The following is a 22,301-nucleotide window of genomic DNA, read 5'->3' as shown; positions in this document are numbered from 1 at the left end:
TTGCCCTTTTCTGAACCTTTTCTAATGCCAGTATATCTTTTTTGAGATGCAGGGACCACATCTGTATGCAGTATTCAATACGTGCATATACCATGGATTTATATAAGGGTAATAAAATATTCTCCATCTTATTCTCTTTCCCTTTTTTAATGATTCCTAACATCCCATTTGCTTCTTTGACTGCCACTGCACACTGCATAGACATCTTTAGAGAACTATCCACGATGACTCCAAGATCTTTCTCCTGATTAGTTGTAGCTAAATTAGCCTCCATCGTATTGTATGTGTAATTGGGATTATTTTTTCCAATGTGCATTACTTTACTTTTATCCACATTAAATTTCATTTGCCATTTTGTTGCCCAATCTCTTAGTTTTGTGAGATCTTTTTGAAGTTCTTCACAGTCTGCTTTGGTCTTAAGTATCTTGAGCAGTTTAGTATCATCTGCAAACTTTGCCACCTCACTGTTTACCCCTTTCTCCAGATCATTTATGGATACGTTGAATAGGATTGGTCCTAGGACTGACTCTTGGGGAACACCGCTAATTACCCCTCTCCATTCTGAAAAGTTACCATTTATTCCTATCCTTTGTTCTGTCATTCAACCAGTTCTCAATCCATGAAGGGATCTTCCCTCTTATCCCATGACAACTTAATTTACATCAGAGCCTTTGGTGAGGGACCTTGTCTAAGGCTTTCTGGAAATCTAAGTACACTATGTCCACTGGATTCCCCCTTGACCACATGTTTGTTTGACCCCCCTCAAAGAACTCTAATAGATTAGTAAGACATGATCTCCCTTTACAGAAACCATGTGCAACAATTTGTTTGTCTGTGTCAATTTTATTCTTTACTAGTGTTTCAACTAATTTGCCTGGTACTGATGTTAGACTTATTGGTCTGTAATTGCTCAGTCAGAGGCTTCAACAATGACTATCAAGTTAGCACATCATTGATTAATCCATTTTGTACTACACCTGAATGTTCTCATCTCTTCCTAACATTCTGTTCTTCTATGAGAACATTCTGCAGACTTACACATTTTAATATGTAAGTCATATGATCTGAGATGTTCTTTTGCTTTTAGTTCTCAATGGTTCTCCCGTCTTCTGTTTTTCAGTGATCTTCCTAGATCTGACTGAAACTTCATTAGGAAACAGAGCTTATCAATACTGATCCTTGCTCAGATACAAGAAGCATTCCACAGCAACATGAGGCATTCCCCCCTCTAAGCAAAGTCTGAGAGTGGCAGATTGGTAGGGCTTGTAGCACATGCTGGACTGGGTAGTTAGTGGCTACAGCTGGAAATTGAACTTATTTACTTCATTTGGCAGTACAGGCCAATTAGCCTTATTAATAATATTGTATACTGGAGATGTTTGCTACTGTCTAGTCAGCACAAAAGATTTTATTTGCAGAGCTTTCTACTATAATTTGACATTTTGTTGTGACTCAAGATTTTGTTGGCTTCCTCTAGAACTTCTTCCAGCAGCACTACAGGCAGCTCAGCTGAATAACTATTAATATTTTTGAATGAATCTCATTTGTTTTTCTGAGTTGAAATATTCCCCCTGCTCCTACAAAAAACATACTAACCTTGTAAATTGTGGAGAGAAGAAAGCAGTGGCAGGTGAACCTGAACGGTGTTGGGGCTTCCCCATAACATTCTTGCAAATTCCAAGCACAAGGTGTCTTCATTCTTTAGAGAAGAGAAGCATGAACATTCTTTTAAAATAAACTGCCAACTGCAGCAGAGAGTGACTTCTCTGGTCCACATCCTGACTCTTTTGTAGCCTGTTTATTTCTTTTATAAGTTACTGAAAATGTTTGTAAGCACAAAAGAGGAAATAATTTGTGTAATTTTACTGGAGCAAATATTAGTCTAGAAATTCTTCTGTTGATTTACAGCAATATAAATAAGTGATGTCAGGGACTAATGGTCTAGTGACAGCGTAGCTGTAGCAATTCTAGTTGGGGTCAAGACTGCTGCATCACCTTGCCGTTAAGACAGTCCTCGCCATTAATAAAGGAGTTACAGTATACTGATGGATTTTAAAGGGAGTGAGTAGAATGAGTCAGCATCAGATAAGGCCTTGAGGAAGAGCAGGTCATGAAGAACAAACAACGAGATAAGAATGCTTGAGTTCCCTTCCCCCCCCCAACAAAAAATTGACATTGAGAAATTATTGCATATTACAGTTGATAGTATGAGATTACTGGATACTGTCATGCAACACCTTGGACAAAGTAGAGCATAATGTGCATTCCTTCAGAATATCCAATTTACAAAACATGAATAAAACAAGAGTATCTGTCAGATTAATCAATGTAATGTACACTATGACAAATGTCTTGCAATCTCATCTTAGTGTGGAATTTGTCTTTTGGATTTCATATAGTAGTACATTTATATATTTTCAGCATTCGTTGAACAGTTTTTAAGTGTTTCATCAGTGAATAATAGTTTAATGTGACAGCTTTTCAGTGACTTGCATTTTAACCATCCACATAGGGAGTTGACAGAAGTAGCTCATTTCTGGTAACTGACATTACAATGTCTGGACTTATTTTGATGGAAGAGATAAAGTAGTCTATGAGTATAATAAGTCTTTGTACAAACTATATCTTCTAGAAGACTTTTGATGGCAAAAGATTGCTCCAATCTGAAGGTCATTTGTAGGGGGAAGATGGGGGACTATTCTTAATTAAAATTTCTATAACAAGAAATAGAAATCATTGCAAATTGTCCTTAAAATAAGTCTGGGTTTAATAATGTGTTTGAGGTCTATATATTGACAAGAAATAATTATCAAAACTTTAATTAATAATTGCATTTTTTGAAGTCCCTCTGTATTAGGGAAATATTTTTTTCTCCTAGATTCTCTTTTGCGTACCCTTTTTTTTTTCCATTTAAAATACAGCCTCTGTTTCCTAGAGTCATAGTAAAATCAATCTAACTGGGACACTGATTAAGGCTTCCAATATACTGCATGTGCATTAGGAAGTAGACTGGGTTTCTACTCTGTGTGTGTGTAAAAGGAAGAGCAAATGGTGCCGCGTTGTTGCATGTATCCTCTTTATGACTGGAAATGTATTTTCTGCAAGTGCTTCCTTATTGTAAACATGTATGCTATTCTACACCAAGATGTAATATAAATGCTAAATCTTTCATACATTTCTACTGTGATCATTTTAAAGTATTTGGTTTTAAGTTCAAATAGCCCTAGGACTTGATGCACTAACATGGTTTTTTAAACATTTTACTCCTTTCATAAAAACTTAAATGAAACACATTCGCTACAAAAAGAAAAGGAGTACTTTTGGCACCTTGGAGACTAACCAATTTATTTGAGCATAAGCTTTCATGAGCTACAGATCACTTCATCGGATGCATACTGTGGAAAGTGTAGAGGATCTTTTTATATACACACAAAGCATGAAAAAATACCTCCCCCCGCCCCATCATGGCATCATACACATTGTAAGGAGAGTGATCACTTTAGATAAGCTATTGCCAGCAGGAGAGTGGGGCGGGGGGAGGTATTTTTTCATGCTTTGTGTGTATAAAAGATCTTCTACACTTTCCACAGTATGCATCCGATGAAGTGAGCTATAGCTCACGAAAGCTTATGCTCAAATTGGTTAGTCTCCAAGGTGCCACAAGTACTTCTTTTCTTTTTGCAAATACAGACTAACACGGCTGTTACTCTGAAACATTCTCTACAAAAACAGTTATCACTTTTGAAGCAGTCTATATATTCTGAGAGAGGTGGCTAATGAAGGGGAGAAATGTTTAAATCTCTGTAGCGTGGGAAGTGTGTGCAATAGAACCATGCATTAGTCCATGGTTAATTAGATACATTTTCATTTTAATGGCTAATTATTTTTAATTTTAATTTAATGTACAGGAATGTAATATACAGGAATATGATGACAATTTCTCTAATGTTGTAGCAGAGTTCCCAATTATTATTTGAACATAATGTTAATTACAGTATTGATTAGCTATTTATAAAGTTTTTTTTAAAGTTATGGTTTTGCATATTTCCTGCTTGGCTTATCCAGAATACCTTCTCCATTTCTGAGAGAACACTTCATCCAGTTTGACTCCCAGATTTCATGAGTCAGGTTCCTTTATTTGTCATATAGCAAAGCTACACTGAGTTGACCAGACTCAAGCATAGGGGTGGGCATACCATACATCCAAACTTACACAGAAAACCCCTTGCTTTATATACATTTACACATCACATTGCATCACACATTTTGGAATTGTTTTGGTTACTTTGCAGAAACCAATCTCAGTGCAGCATGCTCGGTCCATGCATTGTCCATGTTCAGCTTACTCTTTGCCTCATCTCTGCATTCCTAAAGTATCTTGTCCATTTTTAGTATAAATGGTTCTCTGGGTATTCTCCCTTTTGTCTTAGCTGGTTCAGACATTCTGTCCACTGACTAATTAATTGATTTACTTTATTTAGCACAAACTTTGTTTTCAGCCTAATGATCTGTTTAGCTCCCTAATTCTATCCTCCAAGACATAAGGCCTCCCTCTGTCAGAGATGGGCAAACTACAGCCCACAGGCCACATCCGGCCCACAGGACCGTCCTGCCCGGCCCTTGACCTCCTGGCCAGGGAGGCTAGCCCCCACCCCCCCTGCTTCCCCCCTCCCCTGCAGCCTTAGCGTGCCATGCCACCAGCACTCTGGCCCGCCACTCCTGCTGGGCAGCGCTCTGGGCAGCGCGGTGGGCTCCAGCCAGGTGGCAGGGCTGTGAGCCCCTGCTGCTCTGAGCAGCATAGTAAGGAGGTGGGGAGCAGGGGCGGGGGGTGGATAAGGGGCAGGGTGTGGTGTTTAGATGTTGCTTGTAATTATTAGAATTGGGAGCACTGGCTGTTGGGAGTCTGAAAGGACAGGAAAGAGGGGAGAGGAGTTGAGAGGCTGGGAGAAAGCTACAGAGGGTGCAGCAGCATCTTGGTAAAGAGGTTTCCACTTTGAAAATTAAGTCCTGTTGAAGCTTATTAGTACCTTGCCTAGCTGATACATCATGGGGTCCCGAGGGCTGGCAGGGGACAGGGAGCAGGGGGCGGTTGGATGGGACAGAGGTTCTGGGGGGCGCAGTCAGGGGATGGTGAGCAGGGGGGGTTGGAGAGACGGAGGAGTCCCAGGGGAGCTGTCAGGGGGCGGTGGTGTGGATAGGGGGTGGGGCAGTTGGGGGATGGGGAATGGGGGGTGGATATGTGTGGGGCCCTGGGGGTGGGGTCCTGGGGCAGGGGGGTTGGATGGGTTGGGGGTTCTAAGGAGGGCAGTCAGGGGGCAGGAAGTGGGAGGGGGCAGGGGCCAGGCTTCCCTACCTGGCCCTCTGTACAGTTGTGCAACCCTGATGTGGCTCTCAGGCTAAAAAGTTTGCCCACCCCTGCTATATGTGCATAGTGTTCCTTTTACTAAAAATTGCTGTGTGCTGCTGAATTATGCCCAGATATGCCTGTGGAGTCATGAATGATATGATTTTTCTATTCCTTACCTAACTGATGTTTGGTAAGCCCTTTGAGAACCTCACATTACAGATATAATAGAAATATTAATAATTGGATGAAAGTAACAAAATTCCACACTGGATCATGAATCAGATATCCTGGACATTTACCTTATGTGCATATGATGATCTGCATGCCTTTCTAACTATCACTTCTTTACTGAGGATTGATTTGCTCTGACATGTTGCAACTGCAACCCTAATGATATTAGAACACTGGGTTTAATAGAAATGTTAACAAATTAGTGAATCTAATGACCAAACTTTTCAAACCTAGGTGGCTAAAGCTAGGATTCTATAGCCATATTTAGGCACTGAGATAAAAATGGCCAGAATTTAAGACAGGCTGAATACCCACAAATCCCACAGTAGGAAATGGGAGTTAGAACATCTCAGCACATTTGGAAATCTGGACACTTTTACTTAAGCATCTAACTATAGTTTTAAGCACCCAGGTTTGCAAAGTTTGATTAATTTTATCAAACACCAGTTAACGGAAGTTAAAGGTCTTGACACACCATATTATATATGTGGTCTCTTTGTAGTAGATACCCACAAAGACCATGGGATAGAGTGTCTGAAGTGGAATTTAGAGTTGAGTGGAAAAAATTCCACAGGAAATTTTTATATTTGTCAGATGTCAATACAGAGAAATTTCAGCCCCATATGAAAATATTTGGATTTGGAAATGCTGCCCCTTTGCCTTATGGGAGTGGCAGTTCAGGTGGCTCAAGCTCCCATTTTCCTTTATAGGCTGGGCTCTCTGATTGGTGTACCTCTCATGATGTACCAGTTTCTCCTGTTGGAGGAAAAGTGGTTCATTTTGGCACTCTGACCATGATGTCTTCTGGGAGATGTAGTGCAGCCGGCAAATCCAGCCCATAGAGAAGAAGGGGGCATGAGACAACCAAACTATTACTCTCATGAGCCATCAGAGCATCACTACCAAATTGATATATTTTAAGATTTAGTAAAAATATTTTTGTTTTCAGGCATTTAGTTTGTCAACAAAAAATTGAAACTTTCCCTGGAAAGTATGTAGTGTTGTAGACACATTGGTTCCAGGATATTAGTGACAAGGTGTGTTAGGTAATATCTCTTATTGGACCAACTTATGTTGGTGAAAGAGAAACTTTCAAGCTTTCAGAGTTCTTCTTCAGATCTAGGAAACTTATCCAGTGGGTTACCTTAGCCGTGACATTCTGAGTAAGTTTTTCTTTTATTAATTTTGGTTACTGTCATATCCACAATTCAGCACTTTCAGGTACAATTACATTTTGCTCATATGACTTGTCTCTGCTAATAATTTATATTCATTAAAATGATTCAAAGTTTGCATGCTGTTAAAGGTTTTAAAAATAGACAAATTCTCCTATGAAGCTATTCAGATACCACAGTGGTGGCTCCTGTATCAGAACCTAGAGAGGATAAGAAAGCTCTGCCTCACTCTGGTGCTTTCATGGGGGCTGGTCAAAGACAGTGGAACAAACTGTCCCAGGAACTAAGGACCAACACAGACTTCACTACCTTTCACTCCAAGTGCAAGGCACATTTATTTGACCTCAGCTTCTCAAACATAAATACATGTGTCTACACTAAACAAAACAAAATAAACACACCAAACCACAATCCTACTGAACCAAAACGCTATACTACACATGCAGTTTTCCCCTTGGGGAGAAGATATCCCGATTTTATAGGGACAGTCCCGATTTTTGGGTCTTTTTCTTATATAGGCTCCTATTACCTCCCCACCCTCTGTCCCAATTTTTCACATCTGCTGTCTGGTCACCCTAAGAATGAACCACAGGTGACAGATATTAGTCACATTCCCTGGAGGCACTTCTGGAAGGCACTCTTACACTACAGTTATAAGAGTGGGATTAGAACCTGTATAGAGTACACTAGAATAGAACGGAGTGAATGCTGACAAACACAGTTTTGATCTGAATGTCAGTTAAATGCTGAATGATCATATAACTACACTGATTAATAGCAAAGATACCTAAGGTTATAGAACTATTTCAGTGTGAAGCAGTCTTTTTAGACCATAACTTTACAAAACATTCACTTCTTGGACAAATGTTTTCCATGTTTAGTCTTAGCATAAAGGTGATTTCCCCCTGCCCTTGTCCACTTTAAAAATATTGAGCAAAACCAACTCATGTCGTCTTCCCCTCTTACACTAGAAGGGAATCATACTATCTCCATTATAAAATCAACAAACAATGAAGGTGAAGTTAGCAGCTTCAAATTAAATAGACTAGAGGGAAAGAAATGGGTGTTGGGAAGGCCATGCAGGTTGCAATAGTCAAGTCAGGAGATGTGAGACTTGGATGAGAATTTTTAGCAGTGTGGAAAAAGACAGTGAGTCTGGGTGTGAGAAATATATCTTTAATATGTACCAAGATGTATGTTTCCCATTGCAAACAGTATTTTCAACTCTGAACAGTAACAGAACAAGGAGTAATGGTCTCAAGTTGCAGTGGGGAAAGTTTAGGTTGGACATTAGGAAAAACTTTTTCACTAGGAGGGTGGTAAAGCACTGGAATGGGTTACCTAGGGAGGTGGTGGAATCTCCTTCCTTAGAGGATTTTAAGGTCAGGCCTGACCAAACCCTGACTGCAATTTAGTTGGGGATGGGTCCTGCTTTGAGCGGGGGTTGGACTAGATGACTTTTGAGGTCCCTTCCAGCCCTGATATTCTATGTTATTGTACTGTAATGTGCCATAATCTTTTCTTCAGAGAACTATACACAGTATCATTTTGCAATGTATATTTTTATGATTTCTGATGCTCATTTTCCAGAGATGTTTATTTGGAACTTTTGCCAGCACTCAGTCTCCCTTTGATAACCTTAAAGCAGAAAACTGTATGGTTAAGAGTTATGCAACCTTATGGTCAGAAAAGAAGACTGTTTCCACCCACAGATTATAAATTCTACAATCCAATACACTTTCAGTCAATCTCCTCCTAGGTGATGGTGGTGTATGGTCACAGAAGGGCCTGATCTAGTTCTCTGTTCTTATTTCAATGGGCTATGGATCAGTCCTATAATGTGTATGTGGGGTTATTGAATATTCCCTAGTTCACCATTGGTTTCCTTCATTGGTCTTTTTATAACAAAGTTATTAAACGACAAACCAAGTGTTTAAAACATAATATTTATGCAAATGAATGATGGTTAAAACAGATGGTTAAAATTAGGCTGTATTGGAGTAGTACCAGACAGGGAAAGTGACTAGTTAGTTTGAACTTAGCTGTATGCAAGGCCTTGGAAGACTTTTTTAAAGAGAAAGTAGTTAATGACATACATTGGTCTTCAGACCAATCTTAACATTTTCATTCATGACATTGACTTAAAAAAATGGGAATCTGCTAATAAAATTTGTGGATGACGCAAAATTGGGAGGAATTGCCAAAACGGAGGAGGACTGGAATATCATACAAGAAGATCTGTAGCATTTTGAAAACTGGAGTAATATAAATGAGATGAGATTTTAATAGTGCAGAGTGCAAGATCATGCACTTAGGGACTAACTACAAAGAATTCTTGCTTTTATCTGGGGATGTATTCGTTGAAAGCAACCAAGGAGGAGAAAGACCTGGATATATTGGTTGATCACAGGATGACTATGAGCCACCAGTGTGATGCAGTAGTGAAAAAGGGTAATGCAATCCTAGGTTTCATCAGCCAAGGTAATATCAGCAAAGATAGGGAAGTGTTGTTGCCATTTTACAAGGCAATGGTGAGACCTCATCTGGAATACTGTATGCAATTCTGGTCTGCCGTGGTTAAGGAAGATTAATTCAAACTGGAACAGGTGCAAAAAGGACTTATTAGGTTTTCCATTCCTCTAATCATTCTATCTTGCAAGTGGATACTCAAGAAGCTTGGCTTGTTTAGCCTAACCAAATGAAGGTGGAGGGGAGATATGATTGCTCACTATAAATACGTAAGAGAAATAAATATTAGAGAGGCAGAGGAGTTATTTAAGTTAAACACCAATATTGATACAAGAACAAATGGATATAAACTGGCCAGAAACAAGTTTAGGCTTGAAATTTAACCACCAGAGGAGTGAAATTCTGGAACAGCCTTCCAAGGGGAGCAGTGGGGGCAAAAATCATAACTGGCTTCAAGACTGAGCTAGTTAAGTTTATGGAAGTGAAGGTATGATTAGACTGCCTACAATGGCATGTGGCCCATCTGTGACTACTGTTAGGGGGGTTATTCGTTCACCCACTTACTTCCCTGGTCCTTCTCGCATGAACAGAGAGCAGCAATACCCGAAGTCCAAAGGTACAAACAATTCAATGTTTATTAGGGTGAACTTCCAGCAAGCATGATTCCAGTTTCCTTCCTTAGTATCCTCCTTCCCAGCTCTGACACCACAGCCTTACACCTGTGTCCTTGTTCTCATTCCTGCCCTTAGCCAAACATGGTTCCCGTTTCCCCCTTTAGCAAAACATAATTCCAATTTCCTTACCCCCATTCCCTGTTCCCACTTCCCCCACCCCCACCCACTTCCTGACTGACTACAGACTACATAATAAAACTTGAGTTCTGCTTAGCTATACCTTAACCAATCATTTTCCTGAAATTTAACTAACCAATCTTAACATATTGTAATATGATTATATAACCAATTATAGCCCACCACGTTAATTAGTTTACACCCAGCAAAATTAATTATACAGCAGACAAGAACAATCACAGAACCAGACAGATTATACAGACAAACAATATCAAAGTGGGAACTATAATGACAAAACAATAGAGAAGTGAGGATTTCTTATCACCCAGCTATTGATAAGTGAGTTCTTGCCAGACAGGATGCTATCAAACTAAGTTTCCTTTTACATTTTCTAGGCACTTCCCTTTCTCTGTAGGTGATAGGCACTATCAGGACAGGATTGTATTCCTAACAGCCCCATAGCACCTTATTTCAGTGTGACTAGTTTGTAATGTGAGGATGTGACTGGTCGCTTCCCAGTTTATGGCTGCCTGTTGCTTAGCCAAAGGCCTTAGCCTAAGAACAGGGCCTCAGATTATCACAGTAAGAGAGAGCCCTTACACCGGCAGACAGTGATTTTGATTTTCTTTTATCTCTCTCTAACTAGCCAAGTGATAAGAATACACCTGAATTCTTAGAGTATAGGCCTTTACAGACAGACCTGAATATCTATATCTTAGCAACTGCTAGTAGCAAATATCCCAATGGCTGGAGATGGGGCACTAGATGGGGAGAGCTGAATTACTAAAGAGATTCTTTCCCAGGCTGGTGGGTCTTGCCATCATGTTCAGGGTTCAACTGATCACCATATTTGGGATTGGGAAGGAATTTTCCCCCAGATTGGCAGAGACCCAAGGGGGTGGAGAGGGGAAAGGTTTCACCTTCCTCTGCAGCATGGGGTGATTGCTGGTTTAAACTAGAGTAAATAGTGGATTATCTGTAACTTGAAGTCTTTAAATCATGATTTGAATTCAGTAGCTCAGCCAGCAGTGATGAGTCTGTTATAGGATGGGGTGGGGGACGTTCTGTGTCCTGTGATGTGCAGGAGGTCAATCTGGATGATTAAGGCCAGAAAGGACCATCATAAAGTCCATGAGTCTGACTAGTGTTTGCCTTCTTCACTTAAAATCCTAGAGAAATAATAGTTACATTTCTAGTATTGCTGGGTTATTAATTATTGTTTACATTACATTGAGGGTAGGATCTTGTAATTGGTAGAACTCAACAAACCAAATACTTGTACCAAGGAGTGAGTGAGTAAGTATGCAAAATAAATATGAAAAATAAATGGAGGTTAAGTGTTCTGAATTCAGAGTATTCTAATTTTTGGAATACTAGCCAGCAAATAACTTAACTATTTGATAAAGATATTCAGTTGCAACCAAATGTTCTCCAAGGACATTCAAAATTTATGAATTCATGAAGGGTTGTTCTACCACCTCTGTCAATTAAATAATGTTAGGATATTGGGTGCATACATTATTGCAAAGTTTTATGTTGGTTCTTATTTGCAAATAGACATAAATTTTCTTCATGGTAGGGTTTAGATTAAATTTAACCAAACTGTAATTAAGCTTGACTTATGAATATTTTGTTGAGAAAATATAATTATTTTTCGAAGTTTTATTATGTAATAAAAAAAATAAAAATAAAGCCGACTTGTGGTTAAATGCCTGAACTTTTTCCTTAACATTTTTAAATCACTACACAGGATCTTAGCTATTAAACTTAAATTTCCTTTAATGGGAGTTAAAGACTTAAATCCCTGCAATGACTCAAATTTATAGGTTCTGTAGGTACTTAAGGATAGGTTTTTAAATGTTGATGTTCTTTGTTCTAATCAGCAGTTTTTATGGCTAAGTAAATAAAGCAGTTAATATGGATAATGTTAATAAAAGTGCAACTCTTTGTGTGTCTATAGAAATAGACACACAGGCAGATATTTACAAGTTTTAAATTAAAAACAAGGGTTTATAATGGAAAGTATTTCACAACCGCTACTACAAGCATCAGATCTACTTTATAAACTGTGTGTGGGTACACTGTATTTTTTTTTATATTATATACACACACAGCCACTCTCTATCTTTTAGTTTCTTTCTCAGGTACATACATACACGCGGTGTATATGTATACATACACATTATAGAATATGTTCAATATACCTGGGGCCTCTCACTCAAGGGTACAGTAATGGAATGCAGAGCCTTTCATCATTTTGTCATATCTAAGTCCTTGATGACTCAGTCATTATGATTTGGTACCTCATATAAAATAAGTTGGTGATTTCCATTCTTAGTGGACGGTTGTCCATGTCTCCCCAAAAACAAACCACTGTAACTGGTGCTAACTTTAAACTACATTGATAGTCTGAGGCTATGTCTACCCTTGGAGCTAGGGCTGTGATTCCCAGCTTGAGTAGACATACTTGCGCTCACCCTCATTGAGCTAGCAGACTAAAAATAGTGTAACTATGATAGCACTGGCAGTGGTGAACAGCGACATGGGCTAGCTGCCCTGAGTACAAACCAACCTGGACCCTGTGGGTATGTATTTGTGACAGCTAGCCCATGCTGCCGCTTTCCACTTCCCATGCTACCGCCACTACCTCTATAAGAGCTAACATAAGGAAGTCTACTCAAAATGTGAATTACACTCCCAGCTCCTGGTGTAAATGTAGCCCAAGAACTGAATGGATATGGAGACAGAATTACTTCTCACCCCATTGGGTGCCTACCTCTTTTCCTATTTCCTCTTAAATTCCTTGTCTGTACCTTTGTCATTTCTCATCTCCTTCTCTTTTTTCTGCCCTGCCCCTCATCTCACTTTAGGTGTATCCAGAATCACAATCCTTTCTCACTACTGGACTATCTCTCTCCCCTCTTTAGACCTTTTCATTGGCTTCCCATCCCCTTTCATATCTAGGTAAGTCTTTCACCAATGAGAAGGCCCTGTGCCTCCAACATAACCCTCCAAATCTTTGCGAATCTCAAGAATTTTGTAAGGAAATGTTCAGTTCTTTCTGAATGAGCAAACTCTGCCTCAGTGGACAAAATTGGAGGAATCTCTGCTGAGGAAGCCTTGCATAAGTAATCCTCCTTCCATGCACTTTTCCTGTGAGTTTTCTTATGAGAGGGCACAATCAAACCTTCAGGATTCAGCCAACTAAAATCATTTTCTGATTATTTCTTTGTCATAAATGTTTTTATTATGAGCCCTTTGGTTTTATTATAACTTTTTAAAATTACTGTATACTGTTCTTGGCACTAACTTGGCTTGCTACAGTACGTTCCCACTAGAATCAAGAAATAACTGCAAACCTCAGTTCCTTGCTGTACCTTTTTCCCTATTTCTTCACACACTAAAACATCACCCACTCACTCACCCATACTCATGAATATAAATAAGTAACACAATCCTGAGCTAATTACGCTACTTACCCAGCAGACTGGGAAGAAAAAAATAGAGAAAGATGTGGTTTGTTTTTCTTTCTTTCTTTCTATACTTGATGTGCTCTGTTACTACAATGATGGGTCCTATATACATATCTAAACAGACACACTGATCTTCACTAATTATCAGATGATGATGATTTACTTTTCCATTTATCGTTGTTCCCCTATTTCAGGTTGTTTATTGCACTCCGTCTTCATAACAAAATTCCATAGTGTAACCCTCCCTTTGTATCCTGAGTTTTACAAGTATAGCTGTTTCATCCTAACATCCTGTTTCTCAAGGATCCTGTTAGGATAAGTGTGAAGGTCATTGACTAATCCTGTTGTCTTTGTGGCTTTAGCAGCTGAATTAATTTTCCAGTAGGACTTACTCTGAAATACTTCTCTCTACGTAGGATAACATAATGGAAGTTATTAGAAATCAAGAGTTTTTACTACTGCCGGCTGAGGAACTACATAAACTTCTTGCCAGTGATGACGTGAATGTTCCTGATGAAGAGACTATTTTCCATGCCTTAATGATGTGGGTTAAATATGACATGGTGAGGAGATGTAGTGACCTCAGTATGCTGCTTGCTTATATCCGATTACCACTGCTTCCACCACAGGTAATGCATTCTTTGTTTGTTCTTTTTGTAAAGTGGCATATGAATTAGTTATTACGAAAATAGCAATTCATAACTGGTAAATGTTTTATTTTTCTGATAGTTTACAAACAGTTCAAGGAGTGGAATTCAAATTTTACAGATAGTTTAGTGATAATTTCTTTATCATATCTAGATGACTATTCTCCATTCAGCTAGACTAGACTATCCTAAGAATGATTACTTACAATAATGATGATGGGATTCACAAGGAGGATGTAGCTGCCTAAATCCAACATTTGGGAGACATTGGCTTTCACAAAACCCCTGTTCAGCTGCTGACTAACACTGTAGGCACCTATAGTCCCTTATAGTTTCCACAGTTAGTCTCCAAGGTGCCTACATTTCACTTGCTAGCCACGTACACAACTGCCTAAGTCCTGACTTTACCCTGGAGGTTGGTGCTTGATTTACATTTATGCCTAAGCCTCAACACAGTGCACAAACTAGACATTCCCCTACCTGTCTTGCCTTCAAGGCCTAATCTGGTAGGCATGGTTTGAGCAAGCTTAAACTCACACCGAAGATGAGTGGCAGTTATGCCTTTCTCCCTCCACTAATAGCCTATACCCCATGGTTAGAGCACTCATTCAGCTTGTGGGAGACCTGAATTCAAATCCTCTCTCTGCCTGATATGGAGTAGGGACCTGTACTTGTGCCTCTCACCTCCCAGAAGAGTGCTCTATCCCCTGAGCTATCGGATATCATAGAATCATAGAATATCAGGGTTGGAAGGGACCTCAGGAGATCATCTAGTCCAACCCCCTGCTCAAAGCAGGACCAATCCCCAATTAAATCATCCCAGCCAGGGCTTTGTCAAGCCTGACCTTAAAAACTTCTAAGGAAGGAGATTCTACCACCTCCCTAGGTAACGTATTCCAGTGTTTCACCACCCTTCTAGTGAAAAAGTTTTTCCTAATATCCAACCTAAACCTCCCCCACTGCAACTTGAGACCATTACACCTTGTCCTGTCATCTTCTACCACTGAGTAGTCTAGAACCATCCTCTTTGGAACCACCTCTCAGGTAGCTGAAAGCAGCTATCAAATCCCCCTTCATTCTTCTCTTCTGCAGACTAAACAATTCCAGTTCCCTCAGCCTCTCCTCATAAGTCATGTGTTCCAGTCATACTGGGGCAAGTTTCTCTCTCACCTGTTGGAGCTGATTCACAGTGCATAAATACTTAATGCTATCCTGTGTTTATGTAGAATATTATCTTACCTGAAATTCAGACAGAAGTTGGTGAATGTTTGTATAGGTGGTGTAACTTACTGGTTTGTTCTCATTTCTTGGAGCCACCTGCCAAATATATGAAGTGAACAAAGAACTGCATATTTCAGTTATTTGTTGGCAATTGGTTGCATTCTGAATATTTTAAACTTGTGACTCTGAAATGTTTTGCTGTTTACTGGCAGCTTGGATCTGTAGCTTCAGCTAATGGTCATACCAGACATTGTCTTATTAAACATTCAACGTTATTTTCATTTCATTTTATCTTTCTGGATGTATTTTACTATATTTTTTGACTAAAGTTTTAATTAGGTTTTAATAGAATAAAATACAGCCCAAGGGAATGGGTGAGGAGACACTCACAGTTTTTGGATGAAGTGTATAGAGAATTTTTGGAACATGTTGGGGTAATCTATGCTTAAAACTGTTATATGTACTATACCTTTAAATTTCTGCTCATCTGCAGAGATAAAAGCTTTTCTGTTCTCAGAGTTGCTCAGAGGGAAGACCTGTATTATGCTCTCCTGTGGAGACTTTACTTTTGATGGTGGTTGTTGGTTTATTAAAATTTAAATACATTTTTTTAGTCTGAAAGTATGTTTTTTCTCTGTGTAATGTAATATCAAGGCCTTTTGAAAATCCAGTATGTGTTGTATCTCATTTTTTCAAGACTGAAGTATAAATTTGTAGCTAAGTGATTTTAGTAAATTAGGTGTTAGGTTCTGTACAAAGTATAACAGGGTCACTCGGACCTAATGAAATATTTTCAGTTTTCCTCATGGAAAATCAAATAAGTTTGGCAAAATTGATTTTTGTTTCCTGCAGAAATCACACTTTTCATCAAAAAATCATTTTGACAGAATATTCCCAACTGGCTGTACTCATCACCAGTAATAATCAGTTTTAACTTACCATTGCTGTTGACAATGCATTGGCCAAAAAGGGATCCAGCTCAGTCTCTGGTAAAATCAGCAAAGATATAACTGAATATATTTAACCCTCCTAATATTTTGCAGTCTCTCTGACCCCAACTCCCATTAAAATTGTAATAGAAATTTTCATGCCAAACCTGTTTCTATTCATACATTTAGTATCTTCAAACTAGGATGACGTCAATCTTTCTGCATTGGTTTTATTATCCTTGGTTTTATCCTCCTATCTGTTCTGGTTTTTTTGGTAGCAAAAAAAGTGACTAAAAAGGTAATGGGGTCAGTTTACATTGAGGAATCAATGGGGAAAATGAAAGTACTACACTTCCAAGGTCTTTGAGGGTCTCTTGGACCCCAAACATTTACAAAAATTTAAATAAAACATAAGAGGCAAACCTCTGCCTTTTCTTTATGTATTCTCAGACTATGATGAGGACAAACTGTTAGCATTGGTTTTGTCTGCATACTTGTGGTTTTAGTGTAGTGGGGAAAAAAGACACTCAAGTTAGACCCCTAATTATGCAAGTATCAGGAATCAGATTGTTTGTTTTTTCATTCTGAGGCAGCAGTTCTGATATGTTTATATGAACCTTTTAGCAGTTTTTATCTTCATAGTCTTAGTAGGGTTTGTTTTTTCAAAAAATGTACTAAAAGGACTTTTGGGGTCTGTGAGACCAAGGTAACATTTGCCTCATGTATATCGCAATTGTCCAGGAAATTGAGTTTCCTTGAATATAATACTGTACCTTCAAAATGATTTTTTTGGAAGCCTACACTTTCTGGGGAAAACACAATTATGGGATTTCTTTTTTCTTGCAATCCTGTGCTTGATGGATGCTGTTACTGGGTCAAAGACTCATTGTTGCACTGAACATACACATTCAGACATGCAATGTGTATGTTTGAATTTTGTTGAATTGCACTTGGCCTAATCTTTGAGTAAGAGAATTATGTTCCTCAGGGACTTGGGTTCAGATATGATGAAACCACTGGTGCAAGAAAGGAAAACTTCAGGCTTGCCTCCTTCTACTAGGGAAGGACTGTCTAGGTACTGATCCAGAGCCTAAAGAGGTTACATCTGTTCCAGAGAATGAAACAGAAAACACATCTAAAATGTGCAAAGTTATAAAAACTGGCGTGTTCAAAACATGTCACCTTTTTGCTCTGTTTGTTCACAGTACTGATGTCATTTACCACCACATTGTTGTGTTTGTATCTTTTTATATTGTTGCTGTTATCTATTTTCACTGTCTGAAGATTGGGTCAGTTAGACCCCAACAGCTTACATAGTGTGTAGCTTTTATAAAAAAAACTGTTTGATCATGGGGTCGGTTAGAACCCAACACAAGTACTGAGTGGTGCGCTTCTCAATCTAGGAAAGTTTTAACTAGTTCATATTTTTATATTTCACTGGTTACAATAAAGTCAGTTTTTAATGAATCCCTGTTTGTTTTTTCAAATGTTGACATACTTGAGGTCTCCAAGACCCCAATGTGGAATAATTGGCTTATTTTTGGTACAATATGAGGATTAAAAAATATATCTAATGAGCAAGAGGGCTATTTAAAAATAACCCCATAGCCATACTTTATTTTTTTAATAACACAGGACAGTATCATACCCTACACCCACTGTTCCCATATAGAAATAAGGAAACTGATCTCTCAGCAGTATGAAAAGTGGGTGAGGTAACATCTTTTATTGGATCAAATTCAGTTGGTGAGAGACAAGCTTTCAAGTCACACAGAGCTCTTCTTCAGCTCTGAGAAAGGAGCTTCCAGCTTCACAGCAAAATGCAAGGTGGAACAGATTGTTTAGCCTAAGACATTAGCGCACATTGTAAAGGACCATTCAAGGTGGATGACCAATAAACACCTCTTCAGTCATAGGACAAAGGGGGGGGAAGGGGGTTAGTGGTTATAGATTGGATTTATGGCTTATTACAACAGTGTCTCGGTTCAGTTCAGGATTTTTGGTGTCTAGCAGAGTAATGAATTTAAGCTCCCAGTCTTGTCTTTTGAAAATGTTGTGCAGGTTTCCTGTGAGGATAAGGACTGATAGATCAGATAAAAAGCTTTGTGTGGCTCAAATTTGTCTCTATCACCAACAGAAGTTGATCCAATAAAATATGTTATCTCACCCACCTTGTCTCCCTAAGATTCTGAGACTAACACAGCTACAATTACACTGCTTATCTCAGCAGTGTGGTTTTCTTCACGCTTTTCTATTTAGGGATAGTGAAGATCAAACAGAGATGACCCTGCACAGAGAGTGCCTCAGGTGAGTGAGAGAACAGGGGGAATGATGCAGCAGAGGCAGCAGTTCCTAGTTCTAAACCATCAGTCCCCAAACTGTGGGGTGGGCCCCCCCAGGAGGGAGCAAAGGAATATTCAAGTGGCAGGGCCCAGGCCAGCCCACCCAGCCCCACTCTACCCCAGCCCAGCTCCACTCCACCCCCAGCTAGGTTTGCCAACCCTCCAGGATTGTTGCGGAGTCTCCAGCAATTAAAGATTAATTTCTAATTAAAGATTGTGTTGAAACCTCCAGGAATACATCCGTGTCCAACTGAAATTGGCAACCCTACTCCCAGCCACAGCTCTGGCCCCAGACACAGTTCTTCCCCAAGCAAGCTCTGCCCTCATTCCCTCTCTTCCCTCAGGCCAGCTCCACCTCTAGCTTCAGCTCCTCCCCCATCCCCAGTCTGCCTCCAGCTCTGCCTTCAGGCCAAGCTCCTCTGCCAAGCCACCTGTGCTGTATTGAAGGGGAGGCCTGGTTAGAAGGGGCGGGGGGGAGGGAGGAAGTGACAGGAAGTCACACCACTATTCTAAACTGTAAACACATGGTCTCCTCCCAGGAACCCTCCTCTTGGCCTCAGGGCAGCCTTGCAGGTGACCCCTTGTCAAGGTTCCTCCCCCACTCTGAACTCTAGGGTACAGATGTGGGGACCTGCATGAAAAACCTCCTAAGCTTATCTTTACCAGCTTAGGTCAAAACTTCCCCAAGGTACAAAATATTCCACCCGTTGTCCTTGGACTGGCCGCTACCACCACCAAACTAATACTGGTTACTGGGGAAGAGCTGTTTGGATGCGTCCTTCCCCCCAAAATACTTCCCAAAACCTTGCACCCCACTTCCTGGACAAGGTTTGGTAAAAAGCCTCACCAATTTGCCTAGGTGACTACAGACCCAGACCCTTGGATCTTAAGAACAATGAACAATCCTCCCAACACTTGCACCCCCCCTTTCCTGGGAAATGTTGGATAAAAAGCCTCACCAATTTGCATAGGTGACCACAGACCCAAACCCTTGGATCTGAGAACAATGAAAAAGCATTCAGTTTTTTACAAGAAGACTTTTAATAAAAAATAGAAGTAAATAGAAATAAAGAAATCCCCCCTGTAAAATCAGGATGGTAGATATCTTACAGGGTAATTAGATTCAAAAACATAGAGAACCCCTCTAGGCAAAACCTTAAGTTACAAAAAAGATACACAGACAGAAATAGTTATTCTATTCAGCACAATTCTTTTCTCAGCCATTTAAAGAAATCATAATCTAACACATACCTAGCTAGATTACTTACTAAAAGTTCTAAGACTCCATTCCTGTTCTGTCCCTGGCAAGAGCAGCATACAGACAGACACAGACCCTTTGTTTCTCTCCCTCCTCCCAGCTTTTGAAAGTATCTAGTCTCCTCATTGGTCATTTTGGTCAGGTGCCAGCGAGGTTACCTTTAGCTTCTTAACCCTTTACAGGTGAGAAGAGCTTCCCCTGGCCAGTAGGGATTTCAAAGGGGTTTACCCTTCCCTTTATATTTATGACACCCCTTCACCTCAGTTTCCCTCTTGGATCCTCAGTAACTCCATTCAAATTTGTCCTAGTCCACTAACACAAATTTTTAACAAAACATAATTCAAAAAGTCCATAACATGAGTCCCAACACACAGTACATACCATCCCCAGTGCATGTAGTCCTTAAAACCTAGCTTTGTTTTTGCCATGCCCCTGTGTCTTCTGCCACACTAGCATCCCCCTGCCAGGACAGCCATTCCAGCCCTTCTTTCTGGGGACTTAACGCGCTCTTCCCAGCAGAAACTCCCACATCCTCTCTGGTGGAAACCTCTTGTCAAGGAAACATCCCTCACTGCCCTGGCCCCTCTCACAGTTTATCAGGGTCCAGCTCTCCAGCAAGCCTCTCTGCTGCCCCCTTCCTTCCCCTTCCTTGGCTCCAGCTCTCCTCCTTAGAGCCAGTAGTCATCTCCCTCTGCTGCTCCTCCTAACTTCAGCCTTCTGGGTCTCTGGCTTGGACACCAGCCAGCAAATCCCACTTGCTGCTCTCCTGTTGCTCTACCAGGAACAAGCTTCTATGTCTGGCAGCTCTCATCTTCTATGCCCTTCTCCTGACTGACTCTGTCTGCTGTGACTCCTAATTGACTTCTTATAGCCCCCAAGTGCTGCTCCTCCCCCTTAATTGGCCCAACTGGGAGCACCAGGACTGGAACAGGAGAGCTAACCCCAATTTCGTGTAATGGGTCAGCTACCCTGTTACATGCATCCTCTGTCCCTGGATAGGCAGAGATTTCTTCTTTCAGCTCAAGGAGATAGAAGGGCTAACACGCATGTGAAGGGACTTGCCTTCACTCTAGTGAAGAAGAGACTAAGGAGCTCTTCTGGGCCTGTTCAGCACTATTGAGGTGTGCCTGCAAGGCTTATTCTGCCTTGAGTGGGAGGAGATTAGAAATGGAAACCTGCCACAGGAAGGTGAGGTGAACAGAAAGAGGGTTGTTCCACCTCAGTCTGCTGACAACACAGACAGGTCAGTTGAGACGGGGACAGTCACAGGCCACACCGCTCCCAAAGCTGTACATACCAGCTGTAAAGCAGTATGCCCCAAGAGGAGGGGCTGAATGTAGGCTCCACTAAGGGACTTCAATATACCAAGTCATAGAGCTGAATCCAGAAGAAATGACAGACAGGACACATTTGCCTTCCTTTGTTTTCACCCAGATTCCCTCTCTCATCATGGAAAGAGGAGGGGAGAGGATCTTTCTTTTGTTGGTTTGTTTGGCTCAGAGAACACCTCATGTGCTACAAACTGGCGGGAAGGGGGAAAGACAGTATAAACAAGGGATAATCGGGTCTGGAGCAGGTTAAGGGAGCCTCTGCCTCCCACAAAATGATGGAGAACGTGGACATAATTATGCCCGATGCAAGGGGATAAAAAGCCTTTGGAGGATAAAACTCAGCTGCTCCATGCAAGATAGAACCAGAGTAGTGCTATAAGTGGTTAGTGGAGATGCAGCAGCAGCAAGTTGCTCAGAAACTGGAGTTCCAACAGCCGTTGTTGCAATGGTGAACCATCTAGCAGCAAGACCAGACCAAACAGCTGCTGAGAGAACTGATGTCCCTGCAGCAGGAGTTTCAAAAGGAAATACTGTAACAGGTGATAGCAGCCCTACTCCCCTAGGGAGCACCAGCAGATTGTGCTTCCGCCAAGATGGTTCCTCTGCCTGTACCAGTGAAGCTAACTAAGATGGATCCGGACAATGACCCTGAAGCAGTGGTGAGCTGGAGCTGGTTCGCTAGAACCAGTTGTTAAATTTAGAAGCCCTTTTAGCACCGGTGGTTCTGTGAGGGATAACCGGTTCTAAAATGGCTTCTAAATTTAACCAGCCAAAAGTGGCGCCTTAGGTGCCAACTCCACGGGTGCTCCAGCCCTGAAGCACCCAAGGGGAAAATTTGGTGGGTGCACCCCCAGCCCCACCTCACCTTTGCTCCGCCTCCTCCCCTAAACGCGCCACCCCGCTTTGCTTCTCTGCCTCCCCAGCTTACCGTGAATCAGCTGTTCGTGCTGGAAGCCAGGGTGGGATGACAAGCAAGCCGCAGGTTCCCACTCAGGCCCAGGGAGGCGGAGGCAGAGCAGGGGAGGGGGGGCACGAGAAGGGCCACCCGCACTGCAGCAGGTAACCCGGGGGGGCACAGGGGAACCGC

The 22,301-nt window shown here is 40.9% G+C and overlaps 1 protein-coding gene across 1 annotated transcript in view; it reads left to right on the top strand.

The window, feature by feature from the left end:
• KLHL1 (kelch like family member 1) overlaps positions 1 to 22,301 on the top strand; it is a 431,335-nt gene that overhangs the window by 250,303 nt on the left and 158,731 nt on the right. Inside the window, exon 5 of the mRNA XM_073346360.1 lies at positions 13,903 to 14,115. Within this exon, the coding sequence (XP_073202461.1) occupies positions 13,903 to 14,115 (213 nt within the window). The remainder of the gene's footprint in view (positions 1 to 13,902; positions 14,116 to 22,301) is intronic.

Source organism: Lepidochelys kempii, chromosome 1 (assembly GCF_965140285.1).
Source record: "Lepidochelys kempii isolate rLepKem1 chromosome 1, rLepKem1.hap1, whole genome shotgun sequence".
NCBI classification, from domain to species: Eukaryota; Metazoa; Chordata; order Testudines; family Cheloniidae; genus Lepidochelys; species Lepidochelys kempii.
Note: the sequence above shows the minus strand (reverse complement) of the source record. Positions and strands in the feature narration are given on the sequence as shown.